This window comes from Helianthus annuus, chromosome 3, assembly GCF_002127325.2.
Source record: "Helianthus annuus cultivar XRQ/B chromosome 3, HanXRQr2.0-SUNRISE, whole genome shotgun sequence".
Classification (NCBI taxonomy): domain Eukaryota; kingdom Viridiplantae; phylum Streptophyta; class Magnoliopsida; order Asterales; family Asteraceae; genus Helianthus; species Helianthus annuus.
The window spans coordinates 163,161,779-163,185,499 of record NC_035435.2 but is presented as its reverse complement, the minus strand read 5'-3'; the positions used below and the strand labels follow the sequence as shown (position 1 = coordinate 163,185,499).

General features: G+C 36.6%; 3 protein-coding genes, 1 non-coding gene and 1 pseudogene across 6 annotated transcripts; 3 read left to right on the top strand and 2 right to left on the bottom strand.

The window, feature by feature from the left end:
- The first annotated feature begins 4,266 nt into the window (after positions 1–4,266).
- Positions 4,267–7,143, top strand: LOC110930507 (short-chain dehydrogenase TIC 32, chloroplastic). The gene is made up of 8 exons (XM_022173820.2): positions 4,267–4,405; positions 5,223–5,454; positions 5,544–5,623; positions 5,750–5,903; positions 6,187–6,265; positions 6,396–6,480; positions 6,573–6,619; positions 6,761–7,143. Exons 1-8 carry the CDS (start codon positions 4,297–4,299, stop codon positions 6,923–6,925), a joined length of 951 nt encoding a protein of 316 aa, XP_022029512.1. The 5' UTR covers positions 4,267–4,296; the 3' UTR covers positions 6,926–7,143.
- A 1,021-nt stretch (positions 7,144–8,164) lies between these two features.
- LOC118491061 lies at positions 8,165–8,372 on the bottom strand. The gene has a single exon (XR_004890285.1). It is a non-coding gene; the product is annotated as a small nucleolar RNA U3 (small nucleolar RNA).
- A 598-nt stretch (positions 8,373–8,970) lies between these two features.
- On the top strand, positions 8,971–11,910 carry LOC110928245 (short-chain dehydrogenase TIC 32, chloroplastic-like). 2 transcript variants are annotated; one of them, XM_035987682.1, is made up of 9 exons: positions 8,971–9,100; positions 9,230–9,461; positions 9,562–9,641; positions 9,742–9,889; positions 10,103–10,181; positions 10,334–10,348; positions 10,514–10,583; positions 10,676–10,722; positions 11,163–11,910. In XM_035987682.1, exons 1-9 carry the CDS (start codon positions 8,992–8,994, stop codon positions 11,325–11,327), a joined length of 945 nt encoding a protein of 314 aa, XP_035843575.1. In that variant the 5' UTR covers positions 8,971–8,991; the 3' UTR covers positions 11,328–11,910. The 2 variants fall into 2 exon arrangements, with proteins under 2 accessions (XP_035843575.1, XP_035843576.1); XM_035987683.1 differs by having other exon boundaries at positions 10,680–10,722; positions 11,163–11,328.
- Positions 11,911–13,134: 1,224 nt separating this feature from the next.
- On the bottom strand, positions 13,135–13,333 carry LOC118491062 (annotated as a pseudogene).
- A 609-nt stretch (positions 13,334–13,942) lies between these two features.
- On the top strand, positions 13,943–17,996 carry LOC110930508 (short-chain dehydrogenase TIC 32, chloroplastic-like). Of its 2 annotated transcripts, none has more exons than XM_022173821.2 (8): positions 13,943–14,068; positions 14,230–14,461; positions 14,549–14,628; positions 14,729–14,876; positions 15,090–15,168; positions 15,321–15,405; positions 15,498–15,544; positions 17,713–17,996. In XM_022173821.2, the coding sequence occupies exons 1-8, from the start codon at positions 13,960–13,962 to the stop codon at positions 17,890–17,892; spliced, it is 960 nt and encodes a 319-aa protein (XP_022029513.1). In that variant the 5' UTR covers positions 13,943–13,959; the 3' UTR covers positions 17,893–17,996. The 2 variants fall into 2 exon arrangements, with proteins under 2 accessions (XP_022029513.1, XP_035843574.1); XM_035987681.1 differs by having other exon boundaries at positions 15,502–15,544; positions 17,713–17,890.
- The last annotated feature ends 5,725 nt before the right edge of the window (positions 17,997–23,721 follow it).

The window sequence follows — 23,721 nt, the reverse complement described above, 5'->3', positions numbered from 1 at the left end:
TCAAATAGATTTCCTGCCCCCTGGGTTCCAATGGCATACAATGTGAATAAACGCCATAAACGCCAAAATGTTGATACAATGAAACCATTAAAATGCCATTAATTATTGAATTTGGTTAATGCCAAAAATCTTAAAAACCAAAAATTAAAACAATATTGGGAAAAGCGGAACTGGAAAAGCAGAACATGAAAGTACAAAAAAGCCCCTCCGCCCTTTTCTAAGCGGCGTGATACGTGTTAGGCCAGGAAGCGTTCTCACCGTTCTCACACATTTGAGCGTTTTCTCCTGAACCCATATATATATATATATATATATATATATATATGGGATAGGGTTTATATTCTTGATGGTATATATACTTTGAAATGATAAACCAGATATAAAGTAACCTAAGACCTGCTATGAATATTGTAGAGATGTTTATATAACGGTAAAACGCGATAGAGAAACCCGGAAACTCGTTCAGCAAAGTATATGCGAAAACAGTAATATGTCCGACAGTTACAGCCGACTTTAATCGGCTGTAACCGGTCATAATATAATAAAAACTGGGTTTTCTTGAGTGTAAAACGTGGCATTTCGAAATTCGCTTCTCATGGGTTCGGAATCATAATTTCTAGAGGTGGTTTGATATTTTAAATAAATTATTTCGTTTCAGCAATTAAAGCTGCATTTTTCTGCAGATTTTACGTGTTATGTTTTAAGTCATAACTTGGGGAATATTTAGAGTTAGACCATGAAATTTACATTGTAGATGATCTTAGGTGTCTGTGCGAACCTCCAACTGGAATTTTATCAATCGGATAACCGAGGATTTTTAAATGAGTTTTTCCGTGAGCTAGAGTTAGAAAGTGACAAATCTGGTTGCTGCTTGGTAAATGAATTTTTATAAATTTTTGGTAAAGAGTTAGACTCTAAAAATTTAACAAAAGACCAAACCCTCCGAGGGGCACGTCACATAAAAAGATCGTAATTTTTACAATCTCGTAAGTATGGTAGACGAACATCCAAAGAAGCATATTTTCAGTAAATTTAGTTATGCATGCTTATAAGTTTATAAAGTGTCGAACTTGCTACTTTTAGTGTCCGCACATGCTTAATGATTGTATAAATGGTGTATTGCACGTCGTAGTGTATATTATGAACATATTCTTAGAAACTACTCGGTAATATATTTGTGACAACTTGTACGCATGTTACTTGTTAGATACGTGTAAAACTTACGTGAATTTGCATACATAAACCCTAACAATCTTGGTAACCTTAATAGGACTCGGTTGACCATTCTAACTCTGGTACTTTTAATCTGCTGAGCTAAACTAAGGTGAGTTCACAACCTTTTTTCTTCTAAAAGCACGCGTCCCTGGTTTGGGACAACACGCTTATTTCCCTTCTTTGGGAAATACATACGGTACCCCTTGTTTGGGGCTACACACGTGTTCCTGGATTGGAACTACTGAACAAACGATCCACTGGAGGTGGACCACACTATCCCTGGATTAGGACTGCCTAGTATTCCTGGATTGGGATACTACTATTAGAATACTGTAAATTTATGTTTCATGTCTTTAGTGGACTAAATGAACTCTATCTGAAAGTCCCCATACATTATACCGATTAGTCGCCGGGGTTGGCGAACGGGGTAACAGTTGATAGCGCTATTATGTTTGACAAATCTCACATCGTGCCTGGGAGTACGGGCGTGAACTCTACCTTGACAACTGGTCAATGACGATAGACATTGACACGGGGCACAAACAACTACAACAGTCAAGTTTCGGTACCACACAGTTTAGTAGCTTAACGATGGGTTAGCTACCCATGACATGACTTATAAAACTAAAGTATTTAAACAACTTGTTTTTGTAACAACACTGAAAACTGTGAACTCGCCAACTTTATGTTGACACCCTACTGCATGCTTTGCAAGGTGTTAAGTACATCTATGGACGGACGTTGCAATCGGCTGGAGTCTGTGGTTCGTAAAGGTTTATGTTACGTACATTTATTAAACTTATGGTTTTAAGTTTAAGATGAGTTTACTTTATATTTCCGCTGCTAACTTAAATTGTATTTTGGACTTTTAAACATTGATCACTAGTCGTGTTGATTGTGATGATTTTACAACTTACATAAATGGTTCAACATGATTAGTGGCTGGATCCTGGTCAGTCGCACGCCTCGCGGTAAAACCTCGCATGTGGAATTTGAGGGTGTGACAATAACCACTATCTTTTTCTCTTAGACTATCCATTTTGAAGTTAAACAACCCCAGAAAAATATAGGGTTTAATGTGTGATATGTGCAGAGTAAATAAGGAATTAGTTTTTTGTGATTGTGTGTGGGGTAACCACTTACCAAGTACACTAACATGTTGAAGCTAGAACAATAATTGTATATATACACTATCAAAAGAGGGTGAAGGTAAAAAAATGAACGAATGAAGGAGTGCCACGTGGCATGTATTACTATTCCTAAAGTTTAGAATTTAATAGAAAGTTAATTAATGTTAATGTTAATGCTAATTAATGTTAATTGTTAATTAATGTTAATGTTAACGTTAATGTTAATTAATTGTTAATTGTTAGTGGTGGTCCATTGGCAAAGGTAAAGCCTTTAGACTACATGGTATGGTGATGGACCATCCTTGGAGGATGATCCGCCACGTAGGCGACACATCATAGTCCTCCCAAGGATGGATCATCCTCCAAAACTAGGGGGCATGGGAGGATGGTCCTAGTCATCATCCTCCACCACTTTTATATTTTTTTTACTTTTTTTAATCTTCAACTTTTTTTAAACATTTAACAAATAAAGTAACAAAATATTTTCACTAATATTAAAAAACATTACATAAACTTAAAAAAAAAATTAAACTTAAAAAAAATAAACTAAAAAAAACATAAACTTAAAAACCTAAAGTTAAAAAAAATGGAAGAAACGGGTGAAGCCATGATAATTTTTTAGCGAGAGATGGGGTGGTAGCGGGTAAAAAATGGTACAAAATATGATGATTTTTTATAAAAAGGGAAGAGTGGTTTATAAAATGTGAGAGAGATGGGGTGATAGTGGGTGAAAAGTTGTGAAAATAGAGGTTAAAGATGTGAGTATTTATAAAAATGGAAGTGAAATGGGGGTATTAATTGAATATAGCCGTTTGAAAAAATCTTTTTTTTTTATTTCTAACGATCAAAAGGTGGGGGACCCACATCATTTGCATCGTCGCAAACGGCTAATTTGGGACGGAGAGGACGGGGACGGTAGGGGGCGGCACGGTGTTTGAACCGTCGCCGACCCGCGACGGGCCGGGGCCGAGCCCCATACCGTGTAGCCTTAAAACACCTGTGTTGGGAAGGGGAAGGTGTTGAGTTCAAGTTACACAAACGACAGGGGATTAAAGAAAATTAGTCGTTCAAAAAAAATTGTTAATGTTAATGTTAATTGTTAATTATGTTATTTTTTACATAAAAACCTCAATAATCAACATATGTGGAATCTAGGGATGAGAAAATTTTCCCAAATACCTAAACTGTACTCGTATCAGTACCGATTTTGGATATTCGGTACATGTATTGGTACATGTATTCAGTACGGATACGGGTAAAAAATGGTACTAGTACTGAATTTTATATAGAATTTCAAGAGTTGTTTTTATATTATGATTTAGTTCGTATTATAGATATTATGGTACTCGTATTGATTTTACCTATTTGGTTTCCGTATCATATTAGTACTCATACCAATTTTATATATTTGGTACTCGTTAGTATTAATACTCGTAACGATTTTACCTATTTATTACCATATGAGTGCTCAAAAAATAAAATAAAATAAAAACAAAGTGATACCAAAATAGATATCATACCAAAATACCAGTACCAATACCCCCATACCTGTATCGTGCCAAAATATTTGGTGTCGTATTCGATACTCAGTTTTGTTCAAATTCGATATCGGTATAAGTATAAGTACGAGTAATATCTCAATCCCATCCCTAATGGAATCTTCCATTCACATTTTAAAGAAGAAGAAGAAGAAACACTTCTGTCTAATTGTTGCCATTTCTTTAATCTATTGTTTATTTACGAACTTGCCCCTGACACACCTGTACAAGGTCAATGGTCAATCCAGAATCCAGATTCTTTGAGTGTATATAACTGACGCCCTGTTAGCACAACTTGTCACAAACTCATGAGCAAATTACTACAAATACTTAAAAAAAAAAAAAAAAAAAAAAAAAAAAAAAAAAAAAAAAACTCTCTTTGTTATCGTTAATTCTTTAAAAAAGGTGTAAACATGACTTGGCTAATTGCATTCAAAGGAAAATCTGGGTTCTCTGCAAGAAACACAGCTGAAGATGTTACAAAAGGAATTGATGGTCATGGCTTAACTTCCATCATTACAGGTTTCTTTTTCTCTCTCTCTTTATCTCAAAGATTCTAACTTTATGTCACTTTTAAGTATTTTTCTTCAAGAATTCATCTGGGATTTTCTTTTTCCATCCAGTGGAACAGAAACTAACACATGAACTGTGAAAAGAATCTTGATTTTGTGCTTTGTTTTATATGATGAGTATATATTTCATCAAGTGGCTGATGAATGTTGGTTGTGAATTGTGATTTCATCTAGTTAATGCTTAAAGCTTGTGGAAGTTGAATAATTTGGAGCAATAATAGCATGCAACTTTTACACTCTTTCTTTCTGCAGAAAGAGTGAAACTTGACTCATGAATTGCGGTTTACATTCTTCTGAACAAGTGATAAGAACAGAAAGTGACTAACAAATACTCATATTATTCGTTTTGTCTGCCGGCAATCAAGTTTTATACATTAAAAACAGTTACTTGGTTCACATAATTTGCTTATTTTGTTATTGAACCATGCGCTTTGTTGTGTTTTATATACGGGGATTTCATCTAATAAATGCTCGAACTTTGTATAAGTTAACTTACTATAGACCATAGACCGAAGGGGTACTATAACCGTATAATACCTATTGATAATCTTGATTAATTGGTAGTTTGGTATGAAATTTGAACTAAAAGATGTTTACCCTAATCTCTTAATCTCGAACCACTCCATCTCATGAATCTTAACATTTTGTACTGTCTACTGAATTAATTAATAGGGGTCTGTGGGGTTAAGCCCAATATCCATAAATAGCTATGTCTATAAACACTAAGAATTTGTTATTTTTAATATCTTTAATTTTGATACATTCAGGACCCACAAGTGGGATTGGACTGGAAACCGCGCGTGTGCTTGCTTTACGCGGTGTACATGTAATTATGGCAGCCAGAAATGTGGAAGCCGCTGCAAAATGCAAGGAAACCATAATAAAGGACTGTCCTAATGCTACCGTTGATGTTATGGAGCTTGATGTAAGCTCACTGGAATCCGTCAAAAACTTTGCAAATGAGTATATTTCCATAGGTCTACCCCTCAACATCCTCATGTAAGATACATTACACTTTCTTTTAATCATATCTAACACTTAGTACGACGTGCACACGCGTCTAACTGATTGGTTTTTGTCGTTTGTAGTGCTAATGCAGGGATAATGGCTCCTCCATTTTCCCTATCTAAAGATGGAATTGAGAGTCAGTTTGCAACTAACTATCTTGGTATGCACCTCTTTTACCAATGGTATCATGTATGTATTATGTACGTTACGTTTCACACCTCACACGTTTGCTTCTCCTAGGAAAATATTTTCATAATGGAAATCGTGTTTTCTTCCTTTGATTTAGGACACTTCCATTTGACGAATCTATTGTTGGATACGATGAAAAATACCGCCAAAAAATGTGGACAAGAAGGGAGGATTGTTTTAGTTTCATCAGAAGTTCATAGGCTTACTTACAAAGGAGGAATCATGTTTGACAAGCTAAATGATGAAAAATGGTATTAACTATTAACTATTAAGTCCATTTTCTTTAATACTGTAGGTCCCAGTTTCTTTATTATAAATTAAAACAGGACCCAAATAAAACATTCACACCTTAAAGATTTTCTAGATTTGACAACACTAATGATACTAGAATTTACCTAACATACACATTGAACTCTTGGATTTGAAATGTTTTCAATTAAAGGGTCCCTTGTCTGAACCGGGTCCATGAAATGGGACGCGCCATTTTTCTGGATTCATTTAATCTAACCATTTGCTATACCGTCAACTTTTCAGCTACAATAGTTTCTATGCTTATGGGCAATCAAAGCTTGCTAATATTCTACATGCTAAGGAGTTAACAAGGCGCCTCAAGGTAATTATTAGGACCGATAATCACACGCGCATAATTATTGCATGATACAAATCCGGCAAACATTATTGTCAATATGCGGGTTGGTGCTAAGTTGTGTTGTGACAAATTGCATGATCATCATTGAGTACAGGAAGAAGGGGCCGACATAACTGTCAATGCATTGCATCCTGGAGTCATTGCAACCAATCTTTCACGTCACTCGAGCTGTATGTCAGGTAACTACAGATTTTTCCAGTTGGGTCTTTCAAAAACTATAATCTTTTTTTCTTGTTCATGTTGCTAAAGTTTATCTTACTTTCTTGCATAGTTTGCTTATATGGACTCTTCAAACATCTTCAAAAGAATATTCCACAGGTTTGTTCTTTTGTCTTTTTGCATGTTTTCCTATTCTCATATTGTGGTTCATTAAATGGAGAGAGGACCCAAAAAATATTGATGTTGATTTTAGTAAGTGATAACTGATAACTGACCATTGTTGCTTGATAATGCTTTTAGGGAGCTTCAACCACATGCTATTTGGCATTAAACCCAAAGGTGAAAGGAGTTAGCGGCGAGTATTTTGCTGACAATAATGTGGCTAAACCGAGTGGTCATGCCAAAGATGCTGAGTTGGCAAAGAAACTATGGGAATGCGGTATGGAGTTGACCAAGTCAAAGTGAACCAGACAAGCCTAGTTTGGTGTTTTCTTTGTAATATAGTCCATGTTTTCTATTCTTTTGTCATTTTATTTTCTGTGAATATTGTGAATGATTGCTTGAGTGTTGTTTTGTATGAATTTTTTTATAGAACCTGGGCAGTGTATTGTAATGTGCATGTATCCAGCTACATGTAATGTTGTATTTTAAATATAAGGCTTTCTATTTAGTTTGCTTAAAAAGGAACATTATTTGGCACATATCCAAAATGACCTTCAACTGTCTTTGCCTTAGATGGAATTTAATAAGCTGAACAATCTGAATCTGTAACTAATATAACTTTTCTTTTTGGTTTTTAAGTCGGGACCATATATTTGCAAAAATATCTCATCCCACTCTCATCCACCACTGCTGCAATAATTTGAATAACCTCTTGGTGGCTCATGTAGCAACGGTTTTCGTCTTTATAAGATCAGGATCAGAGGAAGGAACCAAGATCAAAAAATCCTACTCAAGTAGATATTTTCATTATAATTCATATGTATCATAGAATAACAATATGCTAAATTCTTAAAGAAATTTAAATTTAAACATGTATAGCAACAATACAATATAACTCATAACTTTTTAAGTGTTTAGTTTTTATGGTATTTCATGTTGAAGTTTAAGTCCTTATGAATTTTCCCTTCAGTAGCTCCCGTGTTATACTTCTTTCGTGATAAAATCCATGGCATCGAATTCGCAATTCATCTATACTAAAATTTGTCACTCTTTGTATTATGCATATTGCTAGATTTTCTAAATGTTTCATCTTCAACAGTTCTATTACTTATTTTACGCATTTGCCCCCAACACACGGCCGCATAAGGTCAATGGTCAATCCAGATCCTTTGAGTGTATATAAATGATGCCATGTTGGCATAGTAATACTCGGCACCCAACCTAGAGCTAAATTACTACAAAAACCATGAAATTAACAGATCCAATACTCATATTATGTTTGAAAACACTAATATTAGTTTTGTCCACCAGCAATAAAGTTCTATAAATTAAAAGTTGTTACCTCGTTCACATAGTTTGCTTATTTTGTTGTTGAACCGTCTTTTAGACTAATTAATTATATGTGTTTTATATGTCAGGATTTTATATTAATAATGCTCAAACTTTGTATAAGTTGGCCCGGTCTAACTATTTTTAGTAATCATGAGAACCATCACTTGAAAACTCGCGTCAATCAATACCCTGCTAACCAATGAAAAATACAATTTACTAAGCGCCAGGACCCATCAGATGGACGGGCAGCGATCCTCTACTGAGCGCCAACCCGCCATGGTCAAGACCATGAGCTCTGTTAATCACGCTATGGTTAAATGGTCCTGGTTCATCAACGAAACATGGGTTTCTGTCTTCTTAGGAATCAAGAATACAGAGGTACGAGCCTATAGAACAAATCCTGTTCAAGCAAGGTCGTAACTGAAAGAATATCTTGTTCTTATCTTTTAGGACACTTCCATTTGATGAAACTATTGTTGTGTAAATACAAAAATACAACTAAAGTTGTAAACAAGAAGAGAGGATTGTTCTATGTGCATCAGAAAATCAGAAGTTAATAGGTTGTCTTAAAAGAAGGAAGAGTATGACAGTTGGGGTGACAGTTATATCAGTTACATAAGAAGGAAAATCAGAAATTCTTTTGCTTTTTGTACATGAAAGGAAGGAAAAAGTAGTGCTCCTATGAGTGGTCCACACGGTGAGAAGGTGGTGATTGTTTAATAAATATTATATGATACAAAAGTATTATCAAAACTAACTAATATAAGTATTTTTTAGTTGTTTAAAACCAATTTTAATTCTCTTTTAGTTATGAAAACACTTTGACAAAGTCAAAGGTCAACATATGTGGACTCTTGATTCTCATTTTCAAATTGAAGAAGAAAGTTTTATATTTCTTTAATCTGTGTCTATTGACGGATTTGCACCCAACACACGGTACAAAGTCAACGGTCAACTCGAATCCTTTGAGTGTATATAACTGATGCATAAGTAACCTTCAGCACATTTCTGTTATTCTTATTCTTGAAAGTTGAAACATGCCTTTGCTGATTGCATTCAAGGGAAAATCTGGTTTCTCTGCAAGAAACACAGCTGAAGATGTTACAAAAGGAATTGATGGTCATGGCTTAACTGCCATCATTACAGGTTTCTTTTTCTCTCTCTCTTTATCTCAAAGATTCTAACTTTATGTCACTTTTCGGGTAATTTTCAGAACCGACATTTATGTCTTTAGATCTTTCATGTTACATCATCTAAAAGATTTGTTGTTTTCAGAACCTACAAGTGGCATTGGCCTAGAAACCGCGCGTGTGCTAGCTTTACGCGGTGTACATGTAGTTATGGCAGCCAGGAATGTGGAAGCCGCTGCAAAATGTAAGGAAACCATAATAAAGAGCTGCCCTAGTGCTACCATTGATGTCATGAAGCTTGAGCTGAGGTCTCTGAAATCGGTCACAAACTTTGCAAATGAGTACATTTCCATGGGTCTACCCCTTAACATCCTCATGTAAGATACATTACACTTTTCTTTAGTATCATCTAAAATTTGATTAATGTCTAATTAATTAGTCGATTGATTTTTTTTTTTTTTTTTTTTTGGTTTGTAGTTGTAATGCAGGTGTGACGGCTCCTCCATTTTCCCTTTCTAAAGATGGAAGTGAGAGTCGGTTTGCAACTAATTATCTTGGTACGTTTTTGACCAACGTTGTCATGTATTGTGTCATAATCTGTTTCCCATAGGAGAAAATTTTCATAATGGACAATTGTGCTTTCTTCTTATGATTTAGGACATTTCCATTTGACGAATCTGCTGTTGGACACGATGAAAAATACTGCTAAAATTTGTAGACGAGAAGGGAGGATTGTATTAGTTTCATCAGAAGTTCATAGGCTGACTTACAAAGGGGGGATCATTGGCATGTTTTCTTTATTTCTGTAGGTCCCAGATTCTTTATTACAAGTTCAAAATAGGACCACTTAAAACATTCAAAGCTTAATGAGGATTTTATGGATTTGATAACATTTGTGGTACTAGAATTCTCGCGGCATACATATTGTTTCTTGTCTGTTGAACAAATGGAGACGCGAGTTTTTCTAGATTCTAACCATTTGCTTGATTTCACCTAACTTCCATTGTCAACTTTTCAGCTACAATAGTTTCTATGCTTATGGGCAATCAAAGCTTGCTAATACTCTTCACGCCAAGGAGCTAACAAGGCGCCTCAAGGTAATTATTTGGATTGATAATCACACATAACTAATGTATACAAACTCACAAAGTAGTGCAGTGGTATACAATAAAACCGGACTCTATATTTGGTAGTACCGGTCATTTCTAAATTGTGTTGTGACAAATGGCATGGTTATCATCGAATACAGGAAGAAGGGGCGGACATAACCAAGGGCGGACCTAGTAAGAGGCCAGGGTGGGCGGGCGCACCCCTTGAAAAAAAAAATTAGTGTATTTTATAAGGTAAAATTCTCCCCGCACCCCTTGAAAATTTGGTTAAACCCCTTATCCGCACCACTTGAGAATTTTTTCTGGGTCCGCCACTGGACATAACTATCAATGCGTTGCATCCTGGAATCACTGAAACCAGTCTTTCACGTCACTCGAACTTTATGTCAAGTAATCATAATTTTTTCAACTTGGGTTTTTCAAAAACTGTCATCTTTTTTTCTTGTTCATAATAAGTTTATCTTGCTACTTTCTTGACATAGAGAGCATATATGGACTCTTCAAACACCTTCAAAAGAATATTTCACAGGTTTGTTCTTTTTGTCTTTTTGCATCTTTTACTATCCTCGTTTTGTCGGTCCTAACTAAATAGAGTCAGGACCCACAAAATATCGGTGTCACTTGCCATATGTGTTATGAGGTAGCGCCCCTATGAGGTGGCATGTGAAAGGGGAGGGGGGGAGGGGTTGTCTGCATAACGAGTGTGAGATGTGAGTGTTGGTGCCCCCTCCCTTTCAACCAATCAAACGAAGTCTTTCCTTTTCCAATTTATTAGATTTAAATATTATTTTAATGGGTCATGGATAGTGAAAACTTGTGAAGATATTACACACTAAAGGTGAAAAAAAGTGACTGAGAGCCCATGCCTACGTGGCAGTGAAAAATTGTGAAACCATAACGGATCATTTTTGTGAAACCATAATTGGTAAAAAAAAGTAACTGATTATTTCTACTTAATTTTAATTTTAGGGAGCTTCAACCACATGCTATTTGGCATTAAACCCAAAGGTGAAAGGAGTTAGCGGCGAGTATTTTGCTGACAATAATGTGGCTAAACCGAGCGGTTATGCCAAAGATGCTGAGTTGGCAAAGAAACTATGGGAATGCGGTATGGAGTTGACCAAGTCAAAGTGAACCAGACAAGCCTAGTTTGGTGTTTTCTTTGTAAGACCATGTGTAGTGGGGCGTTTTTTTAAAAAAAAAATTAAAAAAAAAAACGCCTGAAAACGCCCACCCCCATTACATGGGGCGTTTTTTTTAGAAAAAAAATTGAAAAAGTTGAATTTGGCGTGTTTTTTATAACGCTTAAAGGGCATTGCATGGGCCAATCACCTTTGAGCCTTCTGACCACTTTTTGCCCTTTGAGCCTTCTGACCACCTTTGAGCATTTTTTTTTCTCTATAAAAAAAAGAATTGTTTATTGATTGGAAGGGGCGTTATTGGAATAATGCCCCACTACGCCATTTTTGCTATAATGCCTAAGTGTGACTAGGATGTCACGTGTCGGATAATGCCCCATGGTGGGGGCGCATTATAAGTTGTTACCACTACACATGGTCTAATATAGTCCATGTTTTCTATTCTTTTGTCATTTTATTTTCCGTGAATATTGTGAATGATTGCTTGAGTGTTGTTTTGTATGATTTTTTTTTCATAGAACCTGGGCAGTGTGTTGTAATGTGCATGTATCCAGCTACATGTAATGTTGTATTTTAAATATAAGGCTTTCTATTTAGTTTGCTTAAAAAGGAACATAGTTTGGCACATATCCAAAATGACCTTCAACTGTCTTTGCCTTAGATGGAATTTAATAAGCTGAACAATCTGAATCTGTAACTAATATAACTTTTCTTTTTGGTTTTTAAGTCGGGACCATATATTTGCAAATATATATATCTCATCCCACTCTCATCCACCACTGCTGCAATAATTTGAATAACCTCTTGGTGGCTCTTGTAGCAACGGTTTTCGTCTCTATAAGATCAGGATCAGAGGAAGGAACCAAGATCAAAAAATCCTACTCAAGTAGATATTTTCATTATAATTCATATGTATCATAGAATAACAATATGCTAAATTCTTAAAGAAATTTAAATTTAAACATGTATAGCAACAATACAATATAACTCATAACTTTTTAAGTGTTTAGTTTTTGTGGTATTTCATGTTGAAGTTTAAGTCCTTATGAAATTTACCTTCATGAGCTCCCGTGTTATACTTCCTTCGTGATAAAATCCATGGCATCGAATACGCAATTCATCTATACTAAAATTTGTCACTCTTTGTATTATGCGTATTGCTATATTTTCTAAATGTTTCATCTTCAACAGTTCTATTACTTATTTTACGCATTTGTCCCCAACACAGGCCGCATAAGGTCAATGGTCAATCCAGATCCTCTGAGCGTATATAACTGATGCCATGTTGGCATAGTAACTTGGCACCCAACCTAGAGCTAAATTACTACAGAAACCATGAAATTAACAGATCCAATACTCATATTATGTTTGAAAACACTAATATTAGTTTTGTCCACCAGCAATAAAGTTCTATAAATTAAAAGTTGTTACCTGGTTCACATAGTTTGCTTATTTTGTTGTTAAGCCGTGTTTTAGACCAATTATATGTGTTATATATATCAGGATTTCATATAAATAATGCTCAAACTTTGTATAAGTTGGCCCGGTCTAACTATTTTTAGTAATCATGAGAATCATCACTTGAAAACTCACGTCAATCAATACCCTGCTAACCAATGAAAAATACAATTTACTGAGCACCAGGACCCATAAGATGGACGGGCAGCGATCCTCTACTGAGCACCAATCAGGGGCGGACCTAGGTTATGCCCAAGGTGGGCGGGCGCACCCCTTGAAAAAAAAATTTTAGTGTATATTTTAGGCAAAAAACCCGACCGCACCCCTTGAAAATATGCTTGAGCAACTCATCCGCACCCCCAACAAATAATTCCTGGGTCCGCCACTGGCACCAATGCGCCATGGTCAAGACCATGAGCTCTGTTAATCACGCTATGGTTAACTGGTCCTCGTTCATCAACTAAACATGGGTTTCTGTCTTCTTAGGAATCAAGAATACATAGGTACGAGCCTATAGAACAAATCCTGTTCAAGCAAGGTCGTAACTGAAAGAACATCGTGTTCTCTTATATTTTAGGACACTTCCATTTGATGAAACTATTGTTGCATAAGACCAAAGATACAACTAAAAGTTGTAAACAAGAAGAGAGGATTGTTCTATGTGCATCAGAAAATCAGAAGTTATAGGTTGTCTTAAAAGAAGGAAGAGTATGACAGTTGGGGTGACAGTTATATCAGTTACATAAGAAGAAAAATCAGAAATTCTTTTGCTCTTTGTACATGAAAGGAAGGAAAAAATAGTGCTCCTATGACTGAGTGGTCCACACGGTGAGAAGGTGGTGATTGTTTAATAAATATTATATAATACAAAAGTATTATCAAAACTAACTAATATAAGTATTTTTTAGTTGTTTAAAACCAATTTTAATTCTCTTTTAGTTATGAAAACACTTTGACAAAAGTCAAAGGTCAACATATGTGGACTCTTGATTCACATTTTCAAATTGAAGAAGAAAGTTTTCTATTTCTTTAATCTGTGTCTATTTACGGATTTGCCCCCAACACACGGGACAAAGTCAACGGTCAACTCGGATCCTTTGAGTGTATACAACTGATGCATAAGTAACCTTCAGCACATTTCTGTTATTCTTATTCTTGAAAGTTGAAACATGCCTTTGCTGATTGCAGTCAAAGGAAAATCTGGGTTCTCTGCAAGAAACACAGCTGAAGATGTTACAAAAGGAATTGATGGTCATGGCTTAACTGCCATCATTACAGGTTTCTTTTTCTATCTCTTTATCTCAAAGACTAACTTTATGTCACTTTTCGGGTAATTTTCAGAACCTACATAGTTTTGTCTATGAACATTATGAATTTGTTATGTCTTTAGATCTTTCATCAGTTCATGTTACATCATCTAAAAGATCTGTTGTTTTCAGAACCTACAAGTGGCATTGGCCTAGAAACCGCGCGTGTGCTAGCTTTACGTGGCGTACATGTAGTTATGGCAGCCAGGAATGTGGAAGCCGCTGCAAAATGTAAGGAAACCATAATAAAGAGCTGCCCTAGTGCTACTATTGATGTTATGAAGCTTGAGCTGAGGTCTCTGAAATCGGTCACAAACTTTGCAAATGAGTACATTTCCATGGGCCTACCCCTAAACATCCTCATGTAAAAACATCACACTTTTCTTTAATTGTATTTAAATTTAATTTAATGTCTAATTAATTAGCCGATTGATTTTTTTTTCGTTTGTAGTTGTAATGCAGGTGTGACGGCTCCTCCAGTTTCCCTTTCTAAAGATGGAAGTGAGAGTCGGTTTGCAACTAATTATCTTGGTACGTCTTTGACCAACGTTGTCATGTATTGTGTCATAATCAGTTTCCCATAGGTGAAAATTTTCATAATGGACAATTGTGCTTTCTTCTTATGATTTAGGACATTTCCATTTGACGAATCTGCTGTTGGACACGATGAAAAATACTGCTAAAAATTGGAGACGAGAAGGGAGGATTGTTTTAGTTTCATCAGAAGTTCATAGGCTGACTTACAAAGGGGGGATCATTGGCATGTTTTCTCTATTTCTGTAGGTCCCAGTTTCTTTATTACAAGTTCAAAATAGGACCACTTAAAACATTCAAAACTTAATGAGGATTTTATGGATTTGATAACATTTGTGGTACTAGAATTCTCGCGGCATACATATTGTTTCTTGTCTGATGAACAAATGGAGACGCGACTTTTTCTAGATTCCAACCATTTGCTTGATTTCACCTAACTTTCATTGTCAACTTTTCAGCTACAATAGTTTCTATGCTTATGGGCAATCAAAGCTTGCTAATACTCTTCACGCCAAGGAGCTAACAAGGCGCCTCAAGGTAATTATTTGGATTGATAATCACACATGACTAATGTATACAAACTCACAAAGTAGTGCAGTGGTATACAATAAAATCGGACTCTATATTTGGTAGTACCGGTCATTTCTAAATTGTGTTGTGACAAATGGCATGGTTATCATCAAATACAGGAAGAAGGGGCGGACATAACTATCAATGCGTTGCATCCTGGAATCACTGAAACCAGTCTTTCACGTCACTCGAACTTTATGTCAAGTAATCATAATTTTTTCCACTTGGGTTTTTCAAAAACTGTCATCTTTTTTTCTTGTTCATAATAAGTTTATCTTGCTACTTTCTTGACCTAGATAGCATATATGGACTCTTCAAACACCTTCAAAAGAGTATTTCACAGGTTTGTTTTTTTGTCTTTTTGTATCTTTTACTAATATTAAATAGAGACAGGACCCACAAACTATTGTTATCACTTAGGCAATGTGTTATGAGGTAGCGCCCCTATGAGGTGGCATGTGAAGGGGGGGGGGGGGGGGGTAGGAGGGGTTGTCTGCATAACGAGTGTGAGATGTGAGTGTTGGTGCCCCCTCCCTTTCAACCAATCAAACGAAGTCTTTCCTTTTTTTCCAATTTATTAGATTTAAATATTATTTTAATGGATTGTGGATAGTGAAAACTTGTGAAGCTATTACACACTAAAGGTGAAAAAAAGTGAGTGAGAGCTCATGTCTACGTGTCAGTGAAAAATTGTGAAACCATAACATATCATTTGTGAAACCATAATTATTCCATATATAAGTTTGCAAGTGTTTTGTGCAATCATTAGTTGTAACTTGTGTTTTGGGAGTATTTCAAAAAAAAACTTGATTTTTTAATTTTAACCCAAGGTTTTTACCTTTTTTTAATTTTAACCCTACATAATTTGTTTTTTTTTAACTTTAACCCAAAACTTTTCATTATTTGCAATTTAACTTCACAACTTTTGTCACTTATACTTTTTTTTCTTTCGCAAATTTTCGTTTTACGTATAGGTCTAATTTTTTCGAGTTAATACGACGCAATGTGCATCTATGGTTCAATGTTTTTACCTCTATTTTTCCATGTTTGACAGGTTCGTCGCAACACGCATATCCTAAGTCGAGTCAGTGTTGGTGGTCGATGATGGTTGTGTGACATTAGTACTATTTGACACCGTTTTACGCCCCGCCGCAACGCGGGGTGTGCTTTGGGATGTTTCAAAGAAAAATGGTTATGCATGTGGTTGTCATAACGTTGGCTTTGGGGGTTTTCTAAAAAAAATTGATTTTTTTTTAACTTTTCACCCAAAAGTATTTCATAAATTACTTTTAACCCAAAACTATTTGTTTTTTTTTTACTTTTAACCCAAAACTTTTTATCTTTTGCAATCTATCCTCATAACTTTTTATTTTCAACTTTGATCGTTTATAGTTTTCATTTTCCGCAAATTTTTTGCTTTATGCTTGGTTCTAAATTTTGTGACGTAACACATTGCAAAGTGCGTCTTTGGTTTAACGTTTTTATATTTCGTTCTAAATTTTGCGAGTTAACACGACGTAGCATGCGTGTGTGTGCAATCATTAGTTGTAAATTTGCAAGTGTTTTGTGCAATCATTAGTTGTAACTTGTGTTTTGGGAGTATTTCAAAAAAAAAACTTGATTTTTTAATTTTAACCCAAGGTTTTTACCTTTTTTTAATTTTAACCCTACATAATTTGTTGTTTTTTAACTTTAACCCAAAACTTTTCATTATTTGCAATTTAACTTCACAACTTTTGTCACTTATACTTTATCTTTCGCAAATTTTCGTTTTACGTATAGGTCTAATTTTTTCGAGTTAATACGACGCAATGTGCATCTGTGGTTCAATGTTTTTACCTCTATTTTTCCATGTTTGACAGGTTCGTCGCAACACGCATATCCTAAGTCGAGTTAGTGTTGGTGGTCGATGACGGTTGTGTGACATTAGTACTATTTGACACCGTTTTACGCCCCGCCGCAACGCGGGGTGTGCTTTGGGATGTTTCAAAGAAAAATGGTTATGCATGTGGTTGTCATAACGTTGGCTTTGGGGGTTTTCTAAAAAAAATTGATTTTTTTTTAACTTTTCACCCAAAAGTATTTCATAAATTACTTTTAACCCAAAACTATTTGTTTTTTTTTTACTTTTAACCCAAAACTTTTTATCTTTTGCAATCTATCCTCGTAACTTTTTATTTTCAACTTTGATCGTTTATAGTTTTCATTTTCCGCAAATTTTTTGCTTTATGCTTGGTTCTAAATTTTGTGACGTAACACATTGCAAAGTGCGTCTTTGGTTTAACGTTTTTACATTTCGTTCTAAATTTTGCGAGTTAACACGACGTAGCATGCGTGTGTGGGTGAACGTTTTTATATCGTCTATTTTTCCCCGTTTGACAGGTTTAACATAACGTGCTGGTCCTTGATCGACTTAATTATAACTAAAGTATCCCCGCCGCATTGCGGCGGGTCGCAATCCTAGTTGGTGAAAAAAAGTAACTGATCATTTCTACTTAATTTTAATTTCAGGGAGCTTCAACCACATGCTATTTGGCATTAAACCCAAAGGTGAAAGGAGTTAGCGGCGAGTATTTTGCTGACAATAATATGGCGAAGCCGAGCAGTAACGCCAAAGATGCTGAGTTGGCAAAGAAACTCTGGGAATGTGGTATGGAGTTGACCAAGTCAAAGTCAACAAGACAAGTTTAAGTGTTGTTTATTGTAATGTGCAATGTGCATGTATCCACTTAATCAGTTATATTTAATGTTATATTTGAACATGCATACAAAAAAAAAGATATTAAAGATTATGCTGTTTGTATAATGTTGCTTAAAAATTGATGTTAAAAGAAAAAAAAAAATTTTTTTTTAAATGGTAAAAAATTAAACATTTTAACTTTTTTTTTATGGATCTTTTATATCATTCCACATGAAAAAGGGCAATTACAAAGCAATGGCAGGTAGTCGGGCAACAAGTTGCGCCGCCACCCCCTTTTGAATAGAAAAACCAATTCTACTAAATACAAAGTTTGAAACCTTTAGCGACGAAGAATTACTATTAACGACTTTTTGAACCCGATTCAAGAGTCGTACAGCGTCAGGAGCGAGACCACCAAAGGTATCAAACGCAAACGGGACAAACACATGTTGATTCTCCCGGCAAGCTTTGTCATGTTTTGCCACTTTGCTCGCCTCTGCCTTGAGCACCGCTTGCCCTACGACAAAGCCCTTGTCCTTGAGTCCGACAAGGGGGGAGACTCCAGTTAGATCTACACAAGCGTGTTTCCCCCTTCCCATCCAAACACAAGGATGTCCGCCGGGCGTAAAGTGGACCTCCCCTCTAAGGGGTCAGTAAGGAAATTTACTGGAGCCTCCTTTTTGGCAGAGATCCCGGCCCGCTTAAGAACATCACATAACACATCTCTCACCCAATCATGCCGATATTTAAACCCTGGTAGCTCTTTACAGTGGATCGCGTGCTCGCCGAAAGAATCCAAACACGCTTTGCGGCGTACCGGACATGGCTCGTCAACTGGGAACAAAGGAATCATCAGTCGGTATCTAAAGAAAAATAAACTGTTGAACCATCTGAATCAATAATTAATATATCTTTTCCAAACAGGATCATATATTTACATTTTTTTTAACGGTAAATTTGGATCTGACGGGCCACTGGAGTATCATCGTGCCATCAGCGGAATCACTCGATCATATCCATCTCCACGAGGCATAATGCTTATACACCAATTCAAGAGGAAACTCAATAAATATGGGAAAAAAAAAAACCCTGTGGAAATCGAACTCAGGACCTAATGGTCTTAAAGCTTTATCACACCCCAAGATGCCATTAGGCTATAAAGTGATGGTTATATTTACAAAATTATATGTATATATATTGCCACAGTTTTTTTATATGAAAGGGAAATAGTTAAAGTATGTTATGTAAGGGTTGAGATATTATAGTATTGCATGCTGATGTGTCTAGTCTCAGGATGGATTTTATAAGTCAGGAAATGGTGTAAATATGAAACCTATAGTGAATAGAACATGGTCTTTTAATATAAACTTTATGGTAACCAATTTTTCAATTTAGATTAAATCATCTAGAAAAGTCACATGAATTGTAATCGATGATAACTTATCTTGTTTACGTGAAAGACGCAAGAATCATGTATGTCTATGTGATTTGTTATACCTCTAACTTGCAGATACCGAATCTAATAATATTATAATTGAGTAAGATTTAAAGTTGTTCCTTTTTACATTTCAGATTTGAAAATGTGAACTTTATGAGGACAAGTAAATCAACAAAAAATCAAAATGGTTTGCGGAGTGAAACTGGAGTAATTGAAGCTATTATATTCAAGGTGAAAGATACAAGGAATAGATGATAATTTTCTAGAAAAATAATTCTAACATGTTAAGTTTTTTAAATGGTTGGATGTTTTATTTTCATTACATTACGACATCCTAGGGATGAGCTCTGTACCAACCGGTACTGAAAATCCCAAAAATGGGTACCGGTATCGAAAATACTCGGTACAGTACGGTTCGGTACCGATATTTGAAGGTAAAAACCAGTAAATACCCGTACCGGACTCCGGTGCCGAAAGCACTAAATGTCGGTACCGAAAATCGAGTCGGTTCGGGAAATTCGTTACCGGTACCGGTTCCGAACCAGTACCATTTGCTCATCCCTACAACGCCCCACTAACGGACATGTATAAAAGGTTGGCCCATTAGGAGATATTATAACATTTTGTTTCACCAATGCTACCCCCTTTCTACCGTACATGAGTGTTTTTTTTTAACGGTAAACTTCATTAGAAACCCTAGCCGACCCAAACCGGGCCGACCACAACAAACAACACAACTAGATAATTACATAATTACACCAATTTCCCATGTTAAATCTCTAAACCCCGTCCTACTTTTAAACCAAAGGAACCCGATCGATTTAGCTTCACTTATAATGTCCACAATACGCACCGGAATGGACCCGAACCTTGCATTATTCCTAGCTCTCCAGAGACTCCAACAACACACCATAATAATACCTTGGAATGCTTCCTTAGCACCACCCGATAAGCCAGCCAAGTTTTGCAACTTGAGAAGATCTTTGACAGAGAACACAAATATATTAAGGACCTTACACCACCTACTTATGTGTTGCCAAATAATCGACACAATCACACAAGAGGTGAACAAGTGCTCTGCCGACTCTTCTCCTTCCCTACACAAAACACACGAGACGTCTTCAATCGGGGTATTTCTTCTTCTTAGCGCCAAAGTCATAGGTATTTTGTCCATCTCCGCCCACCAAACGAGGATGCTACACTTTAAAGGAACCCACCTACACCACTCCATAACAAACCTACCGCTAACATCATCCCGAAACAAGAGCAAACTTTTGATCACTTTAACCGAAAACTCCCCCGGCATCGACCCGTTCCAGGCCCATTTGTCTAAATAACCGTCAACATAACCCCATCGACTAGACCTTCGAACTCAGCTAATTCCCTTATCTCCTCAAACTGGTCCGGCCTTCTTTTCCAAGCCTAATTCGGCCCCTCTTCAACACCTGAAATTCCAAGCCTATCCACAACCTTACATGAGTGTTAATTGACGTTCTCATTAATATGCTCACGTTTAACTAGTCCAACATCTTAGGCTATGCGGTATGGTGATGGTCCTCCCTTGGAGGATGATCCGCCACGTAGGATCCACGTAGGATGGGTGTGAGGATGGGGCAAAGAGGATGGAGGTATGGAAATGGGGGGGGGGATATTCCACGGTCCTCCCAACCGCCGAGGTGATCCCACCTCGCAGACGCCACCCAGCAAGCCTGAGTCTGGGGGTAAATCCGCTACTGTAGGGGCATTGGGAACGAGCAAGACTCGAACCCGACACCTCCGGGTTAAAATGTATACGTATATATTGTATGTATAGGTGTGTGAGAGGGGGGAAGGTGTGGTTTTTGTCTTCATGTGGATCGGATCCAGTGTCCCATACTCGACGCCGAGGACGAAGACGGTAGGGGGGAAATGGTGTTGGAGCGGCACTGGACCGAGGACGGAGAGGGACGACCCCATACTGTCACACCCCGATTTCCACGTGTTTCACCGGTGGGCCCGGTGGGGGATTACCGTGACGTAGTTGGCAACAATATAGTTAAACCACACAATATATAAATGCACAGCGGAAGCATAAAGATAAATATATTTCAACTTTTGAATGTAATATCAAAGTATCACAATTGTCGAAATATAATCCACAGAGGATCAAAATAAAATATAAGTATTGTTCAACAGACGTAGGCATCTTAAGCTTGCGAGACTCTTTATTGATGCTAAGGAGAAATATCCAGCCAATTACGCTTAGAACCTGCATTTAATCTTCTTGGGGAAAATACGTCAGTTTACACTGGTAAATACATTCAACCGACACTTTTGTAAAATGTTTAATAAAATTGATTTAAATGCACAAGGCACAAACTCTTTATAACTTGGGATAATTTATAATTAAATCTTGTAAAAGAATTACATGTTACTATGCGTTCGGTCGCCCGGGTCGTGCCGGGTTAAAGGTTAATAGACACGCCACAAAGCATAAAGCCGTGGCGGGAAAACCAACGGTTATACCTTTAATAATATAGACACATTACGGGTGTACGCCTACACCCGTGTGTCGGGGTCGTGGCCATTTCGTAAAATGATGCCAAGGATATCCGGGACATGGTCATTAAGCTCCCAAAGGCGTAAAGCCAACAAAACAAGTTTTTAAACGGGTCACATTGATAATACCCAACTACTAATGAGTTGGGGTCAATTGCCCGACCAAGCGGTATTTTAAATACCGTAACCCAAGCCCGTATAACGGAAAATAAGTTAAAAGTATTTACCTGAGCAAATATTAATCCTTAATAAACAATGCAAGTTTCTTTTACTGGTCTCCTATTCTGGAACGAAGGTTTAAATCAACCTATTAGAATCCTAACGGGTCTTTAATTTAGCCTTAGCTTAGACCGGTCAGTTTCAAAGGATATTTACGGTTTAATCGCGTGAAAGGCGAAAACCGGGAATGGAATGTGATTCAGACCCGACAAGTTTGAAGACTTGTTTTATATGGGTAATATAATCACACTCTAGATTTTGAGGTCAAAACAATAAGGTTTGACCCGTTTCGGCTAGTTTATGTAAACTAGTTACATAAGTCGAACCGTGCGCGCAAAAGGCGTAACGGGTAACCGTAAGAGTCCTACACAAATTTCCTAAGTCAATATGCTTTAAAGAAGTTGTGGTATCAGTAGGATACCTTCCATAATGCCCGTAACGAGTTTTAATCCAATATGTGCCCCGTAGGGGTATTTCGGTCATTTTAAAGATCATAAAAGAGGTTTCTGAGTTCTACAGGAAATATGAGTTTTCCGATCAGTTTATAAAGTCCAAAATACTCTATTTATTATTTAAAATCAGTAGCAACTGGAATCGGGTCAAAATACTTTGTAGAACTCAAGTTATGCTCGAAAAGGTTATGAGCAGGTTAAAAATCATTAAAAATCTCCAAATATTATTTCACATCAGTGGGTAAAAGGTTTGGTGCCGAAATTTGGGTTTAGATAGGCGTTATGCTAATTGCGCCATTTAATTACTAAAGTTTTCGTAATTGCGCTATTTAGCATAACTCCCATTCTAGACCTTGGATTGACGTGAAATTTTAGGGACATGCTTAGAAATCAGTAACTAAGATTATTGTCCTTTCACATGTCCAAAATTCTCGTTTTAAAGTGAAAAGGGCGTTACGGTCAACTTTTAAGCATTTAACGGAAATGTGTTAAAGACTTGGACAAACAACGAACCGGTCACAGAGGGTTATACCATCATGTAACCTGGTCCTAAGAGAGTCCTAAGGCATATCTAAATCATACCATAACGGGTCGGAACTGAAGTCAAAGCAAAAGTCAAAGTTTTGCGACTTTCGGTTCCGAACCGGGTCAAAACAGTAAATGGTCGGATCAAACAAGCTTAGACTAGTTAATATACTTATTATCATGTTATATGAGTGTTAAAACAGATTGCACGCCATCTACATTACTGATTATGCTTAAAATCGCAAAATAGCATTCTGTTGACTTTTTCTAAGCAAGTTTGACTCAACATCCGGACTAGTTAGAGTGGGAATCGGAGGGTGCCCTTTTAGGAGTTTAATGCCCACATGATTACCAACATATAACTACTTTTGATTCGACAAACCACTGGACCATTTGTGATTTATCGCCAAGTCAACCGTTAATTACGACGGATTGACTTTTAGACTATAACTAAGCAAAAACTAAGCCACAAAGGGTTAGGCATACTTACAGAAGCTTGGTGCACGACCATAGATGTTAGAAGAATGCTCTTGAGCTCCAGAAGTGGTCAAGAAAACAGGTTTGAGGTGTGTTTCAATTGTGTGCATTACATTGCCTTTTATAGTGAAAAATGGAACATAAGATCATCACAACTAAGTCTATCATTGCTCATGGATGATCAGGCTAGG

Excerpts from the sequence above, each read along its gene's own strand:
- LOC110930507 (XM_022173820.2), top strand. The coding sequence starts at position 4,297 with ATGACTTGGCTAATTGCATTCAAAGGAAAATCTGGGTTCTCTGCAAGA. Across the intron at positions 5,455-5,543 it reads CTACCCCTCAACATCCTCAT|TGCTAATGCAGGGATAATGG; the intron begins GTAAGATACATT and ends TGTCGTTTGTAG. Across the intron at positions 5,624-5,749 it reads GTTTGCAACTAACTATCTTG|GACACTTCCATTTGACGAAT; the intron begins GTATGCACCTCT and ends CCTTTGATTTAG.
- LOC110928245 (XM_035987682.1), top strand. The coding sequence starts at position 8,992 with ATGCCTTTGCTGATTGCATTCAAGGGAAAATCTGGTTTCTCTGCAAGA. Across the intron at positions 9,890-10,102 it reads GGCATGTTTTCTTTATTTCT|CTACAATAGTTTCTATGCTT; the intron begins GTAGGTCCCAGA and ends TCAACTTTTCAG. Across the intron at positions 10,723-11,162 it reads TTCAAAAGAATATTTCACAG|GGAGCTTCAACCACATGCTA; the intron begins GTTTGTTCTTTT and ends TTTTAATTTTAG.
- LOC110930508 (XM_022173821.2), top strand. The coding sequence starts at position 13,960 with ATGCCTTTGCTGATTGCAGTCAAAGGAAAATCTGGGTTCTCTGCAAGA. Across the intron at positions 14,629-14,728 it reads GTTTGCAACTAATTATCTTG|GACATTTCCATTTGACGAAT; the intron begins GTACGTCTTTGA and ends CTTATGATTTAG. Across the intron at positions 15,545-17,712 it reads TTCAAAAGAGTATTTCACAG|GGAGCTTCAACCACATGCTA; the intron begins GTTTGTTTTTTT and ends TTTTAATTTCAG.